This window comes from Gavialis gangeticus, unplaced genomic scaffold, assembly GCF_001723915.1.
Source record: "Gavialis gangeticus isolate Ggan-Ray unplaced genomic scaffold, GavGan_comp1, whole genome shotgun sequence".
NCBI lineage: Eukaryota > Metazoa > Chordata > Crocodylia > Gavialidae > Gavialis > Gavialis gangeticus.
The window spans coordinates 4,545,134-4,557,346 of record NW_017729018.1 but is presented as its reverse complement, the minus strand read 5'-3'; the positions used below and the strand labels follow the sequence as shown (position 1 = coordinate 4,557,346).

Below are 12,213 nucleotides of genomic sequence, written 5' to 3'. Positions count from 1 at the left end.
GGACGCCACACCCAGCAAAGCAGCAGTGCAGCCCTGTGGCTTCGAATGGCGTTCCTGACTTGAACTGCCCTTCTTGCCTCTTTTTAGGCCAGGTGACACATCTCCCCGGGGCCTAGCTCTTCCCTGGCTCTCCTTCCTGGCCCCCAGCCCCTCAGTGTCGCTTATGTCAGTATTGTGCCCATTTTACAGAGGGGGAGCAAGTGAAACATAGGGAGGGGCCTGGTTACCCAAGGACTCAGTGGCAGAGCAGAGGGTAGATCCCGGGCATCTGGATTCCCAGTCCTACCCTCCCTGCTCCAGTAGCTGAGCCCTCATCCCAGCACCGGGACTGGACTCCCAGCTCTCCAGGTCTCTTTGCTCTAACCACCAGGCACGCCCTGTCCATGGGCGCCACGCTTGGCTCTGCCTGCTTCCGTCACAAACGACTTCCAGATGCTACATGATTCTTCATGGTCAAGGAAGAGGGAAGGCACGTCCTGTCCACGAGCGCCGGCGTGCATGTGTGTTTGTGTGTACGCGCGCGTGCAGCCGGGTCAACAGTGTTAAAGTCTCTCCTGGTGCTGCCAGGGAGGGATCCGAGGGCAGCCCTTTTCTCTGTCTTTCCTGGCACTACTCACAGCCTGTCCTGCTGTCGCGTCCTCCTCTCTGCCCGGGAGTGACGTATTTCTAAATAAAAAGGAATGGGGGCGGGGGAAAAAGGGAGGAAAAAAGACACCCACCCACCCCTGCTGCTCTCCCCTGCCTCAGCCCTGGCACTGATCCCCATGTGCCCCCCTCTCCCCCGCTGGCACCTTTCCCTGGACTGCCGGAGGAATTCACGCTACCTAAGATGGCTGCCAAGAGGAAACTTTGTGTGTGTGTGTGTGTGTGCAAGTGCGCGTGCACGAGGGTGTGTGTTGGATTTCTCTTCCCTCATGCTTCTGAAATGGCTGCCAGATAAAAAAGGAGGCATGTGGCGGGGAAGGGGGGGAAGTGGAGGAGAAAGAAAAATGCCGTGTGGAAGGAAAGCGCAGCCAAGCATTAGACCCATAAGTAAACAGGCAGGGAGTGGAATATGTATTTTCCTTCCCTGGATTACTTCTCTCATTCATGTCTTCTCTCTTCTCTTTTATTTCCCCCCCGCCAATAATAACCCATCCCCGATTAGGGATCGGACTCATTCGCGTGCCTCATTCCAGGACATTTACTTAGAACCAGACTCGGTTTCTTTGCTTTTTTTGGTCGGCGAGGAATGTAAATTGGGGAGGAAAAACCAAAAATGAATGAGGAAGGAGTGCCGGGGGTGGGGGGGAAGAAGAGAACGCCTCTCAGCATGGCACGACGGGCATCATTTCACCCTGCCCGGGCTGGAGCAGCGTCCCCAAGGGGCGCGCGTCCCGCCGCGCCATGCACGATGGCTAGAGCACGAGCACAAAATGGCCGCCGGGCCGGCATGGGGGGGTAATACCAAAAAGTGGGGAGGGCAGAGAAACAAAATGGCTCCCTCTGCCATTACGTCAAGCAGGATGCGCTGCTTTTTCAAGGCTTCCCCATCGCCTTTCTCTCTCTCCCTTTTTCTCCCCGCCCACCGAAAATGTGTGCCGCGGGGTTTTTTGGGAAAACAATGCCCTTTCCCTGTTTTTTTTTGGGGGGGTGGTGGTGGAGAAAACCGAGGTCTGAACCACCCACGCTTCTTTGTCCCCCGGGGCCGAAAATAGCAGTCGCTGCCCTGTGAGCCGCGCTTCCAAAAAGGTCTCGGGAAAGCGCGTGAAAGGAAATGTGAAAAAATAAAAAGCTGCCAGGCTGGTTGGCAAGGCTGGGCCGTTGTGTTTTGACTGCGTTGTTTGGATTGTCTGAGCCCTTTCCCGGCATCGGCCAAATCTGCGAAAGAAAAATGCCGAAGGCCAAACGGGCGGGAGGAGGAGGAGAAGGATGGAGGGAACGGGAGAGAGAGAGAGAGGAAAGAAAAAGAGGAGGGGAACAAGTTTTGGACCGCTTTGAAGCCAGCCTGGCATCTCACCAGCTCCCAGAGCGGAGCGTGAAGCTGGTGGAAAGCACGGGACAGACTCCTGGGGAAGCAACTCGGCAGCTCAGCGTCTCAGCCCGAGTCCATTTGGACTGTGAACTGTGGCGCCGCGGGGGAGCAAAGGCCCAGCCAGGCCCCGTGCTTTCAGTGCTTGCCCCACCGTTCGCTGCTGCAGCGACATTAATGGCTCCAGCCGCCTTAACTTTTCATTTAATCGAGGACTGTGCCTGTTGGGAATAAAGAGGCTACCAGGCTCTCTCCGTTTAAAAAGCATCTTTCATTGCAGCATCTCAAAAGCACTTCACAGGCACTCGTTGAAAAAGGACGCGCGACGCTCCCCCCGCCTCCCTATGTGGACTGGAGGAATCGAATTATCCCCTTTGTACTGGGGGAAACTGAGGCACTGATGCAGGAAGTTTCTTGTACAAACCCACAAGGGGGAATGGCAGAAGTGGCACCCGGGAGCTCTGGCTTTTAATCCCCACATGCCAAACACTAGGCTGGCGATGGGCCCTGGGGTGCAGGCGCTCGCGGACCGGTCCTTGAACGGCTGACTCCTGGCGCCCCACTCCTGTGACTACCCCATGTCTTATGCCAGAGCCGGGAGTAGTGTCAGCACCCAGGGATCCAGGCTCCCTGGCTTCTTCTCTAACCATTAGCCAGCCCTCTTCTCCCACAGCCAGGCTATGGGATAGCTGAAAGCCCACCTGATCCCCCTGCTCAAGGAATGGGGATTTTCTTTACCCTGGGCAAAGATATGTTTGCTCACCTCCTGGAAATTCATGCCATATCCAGACCTAACAAGCAGCAATTCCCAAGTGGGGGGCCTGTCCTGGTCTCTCCTGGGGGAGCGCTGGTTCCCCCTCAGACCCCAAAGGTCTCTTTAATTTCAGGCTGAATGGATGCATGAACACAAACAAGCTGCACATATTTATCAGCACTGCTGGTGCGCAGTAGACGGACCTTGCCTCTGTGATTAATGCTGCTTTGCTCTAAGGTGACCCTGAGGGATGCTTGGACCAAGGGTTCCCACCGCTGATGTGTGGAAAAATGGCCCCCAAGGGGCATGAGCTTCCCTGGGACAAGGTCTCTTCCAAGCAGCCTCAAAGAGGGGAAGACAGAAGCAGAAGAGGCTCCTGGAGCACTGCCCAGACCCAAGGAAATGAGGCACTGGGAAGATCCATGGCCTGTCAGTGCAAGTTGCTGAGCACCCTCCACTCACATGAACCCAGCAGGATCGGGCCACAGCATCAGTCTTCCAGCCCAGCTTCCAGCACCAGTGTCCAAGCTGAGATGTGGTAAGGAGCACTGTCCTTGTGGGGCCCTTGGGGTCCCAGCTCAGGACTCAGGTTGACCCTTCCCTCCTGGACTGCTAATGGAAGAGGGATCCCAGCTTGATCCTGGCAAGAGAAGAGGGAGGTCCAGATATGCATGGTATGTATAGGCATATGGACAATAGAGACACAGGATGTGTGTAGTCTCACTCTGCTATATGCTTCAGGTATGTGAGCAAGGAGGAGAAGAGAACCCTGACCCTTCAAACAACGCTCGTGCCCAGGGTGGAAAGACCATAGACATCACCCGCACTTCCACTTCTCTGAGCGCTGGGTGAGGCAGGCCAATGCTCAGAGCAGGGAAGAGAATGAACTCCCTAAGAACTGCCATCCCCTTGCACAATTCAATTCAAATCAGACTCGTACCCCCAGGTTTGCATCCCACAGCACCACAAATTGTGGGGGACTGAAATCCCCTGTTACCAGCACAGGGGATTTGGGAGCATCTCATCTGTAGTGATCTGTATGTGGGTCCGTCCTACTAGTGCTACAGCCCGCTCGCTCTCACGTGCCCTGCTCGGGCACTGCATGGGGACCCTGGGCCGGATATGCCCTTCCTTCACCCTTGCACTGGGGTTAATGCATCAGTCTCGGTAAAGCATTATCGTCAAAAAAGTATCTCTCCCTCGGCTGGCTGTATACCGGGGGCTCAATTCGGTGGTCCTTGCTCAGGCAAGAGCCCCAGCTGAAATCAATGGGCATTTTGTTTGGCTGAGGGCTTCACTTTCATTTCTGGCTTGGGCCAAGGGCCAGTGAGTCGGACGGGATGGCTTGCAGCATCATGCTGTGGTGAAGAGTCAAGTTGGGCTCATTGTGCCCAGACACTGCATCCTGCCTAGGGGGAGTCTGGGGCACAGACCAAGTCCTGTCCTGGAGCATCGCATTCACCCTGCTTGGGGCACCCAGGGCTGGGCGTAGCTGAGGATGAGGGCCCAAAACTGTGCCCAAGTGCAGAGGAGGGGACCTGGGGCTACCCAGCACCTAATAGCAGAGTCAGAAGGACCTTCCCCTGGGGTCCTGCAGTGCCAGCTGAGAGGCAGGCCATGCAGGCTGAATTTTGGCAGCAGCTGCAGCACACATGGGCCAGGCTGGCACTGGCTGCTCTGCACCCACCATTGGCACGGGCCTTCCCCCAGCAGCCAGGGGTATCAGCTTTTGAACCTCAGCTTTGTGGTCAGGCCTGCTGTGCCGCGCTCCGGGGCAGCGAGCAGAGCAGCAGCACGGCCCTGCATGGTAGATGAGGGTGGGGGAGGGAAGCCAGCTGTGAATTTAATCCAGGATGCTCTAGAAACCAATAGCGCTGAGCTCAGCGTCTGCAAGGCTGCCCAAGGAGTCTGATTATTTTTAGATAAGATGGAGCAGGGACGGGGAGTGCTGGGCTGCAGCCTGCCAGCGTGAGTGTGTTTCTGATGAGGCGCGGAAGGAACAGGACGGGAGGGGAGAGGGGGCTGCAGCAAGCACTTCCTTTGCATGATTGCTCTCAGAAATGCAAGCCAGGCTGGGCTCTCCTTTGCAGTATTATTATGTGTTCTTGCCTTTCCCTGGGGAGGGACTGGCAGGCATGTGAGCCCTGCAAAACTGGAGCACCCCCCGCCCCCGAAATCAGTGGAGCTGCCCAGGATTTAGGCGGCCCAAACTGAAGTCAGGATTTGGCCTCTGCTCCCAGGAGCTGGCTCGACACAGAGGGTACCGTGAGGCTCAGATCTGGCAGTCTGTACACAGTCAAGGCTCCTTCTGAATGGGAAGATCAACCAAGGCAGCCCCATAGGGATGGACTAGCAGCTTGCACAGTGGGGAGCGGGTGTACTTCACAGCTGGCTGTGACACTGCTCAGAGCCACGTGAAACAGGAAGCGAAGGGAGAGTCTGTCTCCAGATGAGAAAGCAGGAGGAATCATAGGAAGCTGTTTGACAGGACTTTGGCCAGGATGCTGGGATTAATGCCCAGACATTGTCACGGGTTCTGCAGTGACCACAAATGGACCAGGATCCTGGTTCCAGGTCCCAGTGTACAAAGGGTTAAGCTTCTGCAGGAAGTTGAAAGTTGCCAAATATCCTGCAGGACACTATGCAGAGCTGGTAGCACGCATGCGCAGACACACGTGCGCACACATACGCTTCACACGTGCGTCCCCCCCCCCAGACACAGAGGAACGGGTTGCATAACATGAGACAGGCTCCATCACAGGAGCAGCGAGGCTGGGCTTAGTATGTATTTTAGTCCTTGGTGTTAATGAAGGAAATAAGTTGCCCAGTCATCGCTGAATTGCCACGCGGGACCAGCAGTTGGGGCAGGGAGTGCTGGAGCATCTAAGAGCTAGGTGCGCAGGTGGCAAATATGTCATGGACATTTCACAAGCCGGAAGGCAAAATGCCACCACCTGCTACGTGATGGCAACAGGCACTTCCCCCCTAGAGATCAGAGCAGGCATGCCACGGGTTCAGGCAGCCGTGTGAATTGGCTGAGAAAGTCAGAGGAGCTGGCAAGAGGAAAAGGAGCAAAATTATACATCCCAATTGGTGCTGTCCTTAATGTGGTCAGGTGCAGAGACACTGGGTATGGGCAATGGATACGTGGAAGGGGCACATGCACTGTGTATATATTGTAGGGGATATGCCGTGGTATGTGACAGTGGATGGCAATACGTGGTAGGCACACGTGTAAGAGGGAAGTATATGCAGTAGGTTTGGCGCTGCATCCGTGTCAGTGGTTCTCACACTTCTTGGGTTTGAGGCACCCCTCACTGGACTCGAGGCACTTCTCCAGTGAAGTGAGTGCCACCAACTGAAAAAAACGAAGTTATGTATTGCAGTGCTTACCTCCTTGCAGAGGGACAAGCCTGAATCTGCTTATCTCCCCATACCTCGGAGCAACCTTCAAAGTATGTGACAGTACTCCAGGGTGCCCTGACACCCTGGTTGAGAATTCCTGGTCTATGCCATGGGCCCTCGATCAGGAAAGGAGTGGGGAAAGGTCTTGAAGGAGACATATCAAAACTTGGGGACCATGGAAGCCCTAGAAAAATGTGTGCCCCATTCAAGGACAAGGACTTAACACAGAGGGGACAGTAGGGCTGATCCTGGGAGTTTCTGCAGACAGGGCGTCATGCTGGAGGCAGGCTGGGAGCTGAGTACCCTGAACATCTTCCTGCCTAAGGGTCAGAGGGTTTTGGGAGCACAGCAGAGCCAAACCATGCAGGGCAAGGCTCCTCAGCTGGGCTTTGGGATCATAGACACAAGGCGGACATGCGTGCTGGGGCGTGCAGAGCTGGGGCAGGAAGGGAAGAGGCAGGAGAGACACTCAGCCATGAGCAATGTCCGGTAGCTGGGCCAGGGAGAGAACATGGCCAAAGCATGGAGACTGGGAGCCACCCAGCCACGTGGCAGAGCGAGCAGGGAAATGCCCAGGCAGATGCTCCGGGCAGCAAACACACTGGTGTCAGACTCAGGATGGGCACCAGCTTGCCCAACCTGCCCAGCTTGCTGACACGGTGTTGCTATATTTGTGCCATGACATCACATCAGGCCTCGTGCTCTGCAACTGCACTGCAAGACCCGCTGGCCCCAAGCAGGCCTGCAAGCTCCCCGCAGGGGCCAGCGCTGTACCACAAGCCATGGGAGGGGGCAGCTGCTGGCCCCGTGGGGCAGTGGCTCACGGGCTGGAGAAAGCAGTTCCAGCAGCTCTGTGATTTCCCTTGACACCACTGCCTATAAGTGGCCTGGACTTCTTGTTGCACAGGGGAACAGTGGCCAAGGCAAAGGCTCTGCAAGTGAGGCAGCCATTGCTCCAGAGCCCAGCTGCAGTGGGGAGCAGTGATTTCTGCAGGCATCCACGGCCGCCTCGTTGGAGGGGGTGGGAGGGTTAAGCCACGGTGGTGTAACCTGGGGCTGTTTAATGGCGCCATCTGTTCTGAGGTCACGCGCTTCCTCCATTACCGGCGGCGGGCGGGCAGCGGTGAGGTGAGGAGGCTCCGTCTGGCACAGCGGCTCATTAATCATCGCACGGGGCAGCAAAGTGAACTCTGGTTAGTGAGTGCAGACCACGGAGGGGGCCATTACGGCAGCAAATGATATTACATAAAGCAGCCATTAGTGTTTGTCTGTTGCCATGGGAACCCTAAGAGGCCAGGACCACTCGCGGTCACTATTCATTATTAACTGTATAAGGGAAGGGCCTTTCTTGTTCAGCGGCTCCTCTTGATCAGCCACCGTTGGGCAGTTCCAGTCTGCCTCCGCCGCCCCCCCTCCCCATGCCTTCTGCAGCTTCATTTGGATCTGGCAGACTTCTCTAGTTGCAGTGCTGTGCCCTGGGAAATGGCTGCTGGGTCCACCCCAGAGGTGGATGCATTTCAGGGCTGAAATGGGGATGTGAAGCTTGTCTGCAATTGCTAGGTGGCTGCTGTGGTCAATCCCAGAGCTGGTTGCTTAAAACAATGTCAGTGACTCGTATTCCCGTACAAGGTTGACTTCTCACTGGTCCTCTGGGTGGGGCTGGCAGACAGACAGAAACCCTAGTGTCAGCATCCAGCGTCTAACTGATACAGGGCGCAGCATCATAACTAAGGCCAAGCAACTGGGGCAGCGAACTGGTGGGGGCAAAATTATCAGCTGCACAACTGCCAGCAGCAGCCAGAAGTTGCCACTGCCCCTGTGTCACCGCTCCCTGGTTGCACGGCTGCTCTGTTACACCTCTGGGGGAATGAGACCGTGTCACTTATGTGGGGCCATTTCTCACCACAGGCACAGTGTGGGTTGGTGTAAGGCTCTTCGGAGCATGCTGCGCAGGGGAAGCGTGAGAGGGTGATGCTGCTGGTCCAGGGAGCGCTGTGGTGGCCAGTGGCCATCTGTTGCCCTGCTCTGATGCTGTCATTGTGCCTGCTGTCACTTAGTGCAGCCAGGATTTAGCAAGACTCAGTCTGAGGCCCTGAGGCAGTGCTGGCTGGGAGGCAGGGAGAACTGCTGTGTCTGTCTGGGTCCAGCAGCCTCCGAAGAGATTTGTCCCCCCGCTCCCTTCCTATTTGCTACAGTCTAGTTCCATTTTTTCTTGCTTGGGAGGGATGCTGAGATGCCGTGGCTGAGGCAAACAGGTCCCTCCATCCAGACAGCGGTGGGGGTGCTGCTCAGGGTGGTGCCTCTACAACTGATGGAGGGTAGATGAAGCTATGAGACAGGAATGGGGCAGGGCTGGGTAGAGGTGCTGGCAAGGTGATGTCTCTAAGCACTGGGCTGCAGATACATCAAAGGAGCAGAGCCTCACATGTCACTTTTCATTTCAGATTCAGAGCAAAGCAGCAGCCCGAGGACAGGGATCGGCTCAGATCAGGAGGACAGTAAACCGATCACATTGGGTAAGTAAGGGGGGGGGTCCTGAGATGGAGTCTGCAGCCCCCTCTTCCACCCAGGCCCCACTCTCCCCTGCCGGTTTGCATGAGGCAATGGGTAGGGTCTTACATGCCAACTCTATTCAGAGCTCTTCCCTGAGGCGCCTGCTGTAAGAAGGACCCCCCGCTGGGGCTGGCTCAGAAGGGTTAACCGCCTGCTCACTTACCCGTCTGCAAACATGGATGTGAATCCCTAAGAGGTTGCAAGAGTAAGGAGTTTTGGGGCTTTGCTTAGCCTAATGCCCCCACTGGGAAATCATGGCACAACGGGGCATAATTAACAGTTTCTCAGCGCTGCCAGTCCCATGATAGGTGCTATGTTTGCTTGAAGCCCCAGCTCCTGGAGTCAGGTGATTAGGTGAGAATCTCAGCTTTCCTTTAAAAAAGAGGTGATTTTCCAGCCTTTGTGGCTGGAGAAAAAGTTGGAAAATGTTAAGTGAATGTGATATGAAGTCTTAAAACCCAAAGGCAAAGAATGAGAACCCCATTTATCACTGTCTTTATTAAATCATGTGCTGTTTTCTGGCCTGCCTCACTTCTGGGGTTGGCAGAACTACTTTCTGCTCTGAGTGGGACCCAAAAGGGAATATCAAGGGGGCACAAAGGGTGTAGGTTAGGGCTGAGACAGGCCCGTGTAGCTGAGCTGAGGATCCCAGGACTGGGACAGCATGGAAGGAGGGCAGCTGGGAGCATTGTGTGGCATTTGCACAGCTGATCATGCCAAATTTGTCCCCACACTACGCCCAGGACTCTCATCCAGCTGACTCCCAGTTTCTTTCTAAAACAGCAGACACTTGCAATGAGATACCGAGGAGCACAGAGGCCAATTGAAACCAGACTCTCCCCACTGCAGATTCCTTAGTGTGGAAACCTTCAGCACAGGGGAGAGAGCACCAGGACAGTATAGCACAGGACAGGAGCACCTTACGTGGATGCACCCAGCAGCGCAAAGTTAATGTATCCGAGTGATGCTCACAGCCTGCTTGGCGAGGAGCTTCAGGTTGGCTGCTGGCAAGTTGAGCATCTGATTTCAAGACCTGCTCACCCCCATTTGCTGGAGGTGTTCAAAGGAGCTGGGCTCTGTTTGGCTCCAGGGCTGCAGGGCACAGCTTACTGATAAAAGCCCTCTGAATTAAAGAGCTCCCAGCTCAGACCCATATATTTATCACAGGAACGTGGTTTTGGACGGGCTCTGGGGGTGCTGCTGGTCTCTGATTATTGCAAGTCAAAGAGTTGCTTGTAAAAGAATTGACTCCCCCTACCAAGCAGCTGCAGTGTGCTAGCCCAGCACTGAGAAACCACCAGAGAGTTAGTGGGTTTTTAGTCTATAATTGGGAGGCTCCTGCATTGGCAGCATAGGGCGGAGGAGCTAGTGCAACACCACTAGCTTCCACATCAAAGATGTATTTGGCCCACGCAGCTTTATCATTGTTATTCATTATCACTCTGCTGGGAGCAGTAAGAAGCCCGCCCAAAACAGGTCAGGGCCCTGCTGTGTCACATACTGCACAGACACATAGGGAGAGACAGGCACTGACAGTCTAGGAGCCATAGGCGACTGGTAGGGGGTGCACAGGGGTGCACGTACCCCCCCAATGGGGCTGGTGGCCCCCTAACAGGGCTGCTGCCTTCGGTGGCTTCTGCGGGTGCCCCTCCAGATTCAGGAGGCACCAGTCACTCACGCTAGGAGCCAAGACAAGGCAAGGGTGAGAAGGGAGTCAGAGCACAGAAACCTGCCCAAGTGGTTCGCAGCAGAGCTGAGCCTCGATGCCCAGTCTCTCATGCACTAGATCTAAACCCCCAGCCCTGGGACCCTCTGTGGCAGAGAGCGCAGTCCTGCATGTCACCTAGAGTCCTCCTTGTCCTCCTTGTCTGGCTCACTAGTAAGACCCAGGCTGGAGGGCGGCAGGGAGGGGGGCTCCTAGCCCACACTGGCCAGACTGTACTGGATGCCACTTCCCTGGGAACAGCAAACAGGAAGCACGGAGTGTATGAAAGGTCAGGAACGAGGTGGGACGGGAAGGAAAAGATTGGATTTTGTTGGATGAAATAAATGCCACAAAGGAGAAACTGCTGAGCAAGGAGTTTCTCGCAGCCTCAGGCTTCTACCAACAGCTTCTCAGCCTCGGGTGATGCGTAGACCCCACCCGACCCCTGGCCACTGCTGCACGGACCCAGCACGCTCTCCTGCGCAGCACAAGTGCTGAGTCGGCAAAGGGAGGCTGCAGCATTTGATCGGCTCCAAGGCACGCGGGTGTGAATTATGTATGCCGGATAAGGATTGCGGCTCCAGGCAGATCCTGAATAGCTTTCTTTGAGGACACTGGGCCCAGGCGGCCACCCCTCTGGGTAGCTGTAAGCAGAGTCTGAATCAGCTGGATTGTGGAGTGTGGCACGAGTGTGGCGCGGTCTCAGCCCAGTTTCATGTCACAGCAGCTGTCACTGACAACAGGTCTCCTTGCTGACAGGCTCAGCAGAGAGATGGACATTTGCCTGGGCCTGGGATGGAGTGCAGCTGACAAGGGGTGGCCAGGGCAGGGCTTTAGGATGGCTGCCTGGGGCAGAAGGGCTGAAAGGCTCTGGGCTGATTCCCCGGCTGGCAGGTCTCCAGTTTGCTCCCACTCAGCTTTCTCACCCAAAGCAATGATAGGGAAGGAGTCTACCACCAACACCTGCGCTGGTTTCTGCTGAGTCCTGCTTGTGGCGGGGTCTGTTTTCCTGCCCAGGCATCCCTCTAGGTTTCAGAGGCTCCCCTCCCTCAGCCTTCCCACCATGCCAGGCCCAGACCGTGCTGACAGGGCTGCCAAGGGCAGCTCCCCACCTGCCCCTCTCGCATGGGGGGTATCCTATGAATTAGGGATTGCAATATGGACTGTGGAGCCATCAGGTATTATATGTACAGGAGTACTTGCACTCCTCAGCCTGGAGGCGTGTGAGCCCTAGGCGCTGCACCGACATAAAGCTGAGTCCTGCCCTGCCCTGAACTGCCTCCAGCTTGTCAAGAGACAAGACAAATCAGGGAAGGATTTGTAGCTCCTTTTTACAGGCAGGGACCTGAGGCCTACAGGGTTGAAGTGACTTACCCAAAGCCTGGCAGAGAGGCTGTGGCAGAGCAGGACTTGGAAGGCAGAGCAGTAGGTTCTCATCACCCCCGGCCAGTGCCTTCTCTACCAGGCCGCTCTCCCTTACCGGCAGCCCTGCTACTAAAAACAGTGAATGCTGGCATGACCCAAGTAGCATAATGTGATGGGCACATGAGTCACACAGGCAGAACGGCATGCTCCAGCTCTTGGCTTCGAGACAGCGCACATCAGGCTCCTGGTACAAAAGCAGGGACAGGGCGCTGGCCACATTTCAAAGGGGGAAACTGAGGCACAGGAAAAAATCCCCTGTCAAATGAGCTGAGACTTTTTTTGGCAAGATCACAAGTTTGGTTGATTGAGGTCATCATGTGGATATCACGGACTTAGTTGTCAGGAGCAGAGAACAGAGGA

At 55.7% G+C, this 12,213-nt stretch overlaps 1 protein-coding gene across 3 annotated transcripts in view; it reads left to right on the top strand.

Annotated features, from left to right (window-relative positions):
- Positions 1-12,213, top strand: part of NFIC (nuclear factor I C) — a 211,086-nt gene that overhangs the window by 145,810 nt on the left and 53,063 nt on the right. For all 3 annotated transcript variants that reach the window (XM_019513277.1, XM_019513278.1, XM_019513281.1), the window contains exon 3: positions 8,615-8,686. In XM_019513277.1, the coding sequence (XP_019368822.1) occupies positions 8,615-8,686 (72 nt within the window). The remainder of the gene's footprint in view (positions 1-8,614; positions 8,687-12,213) is intronic.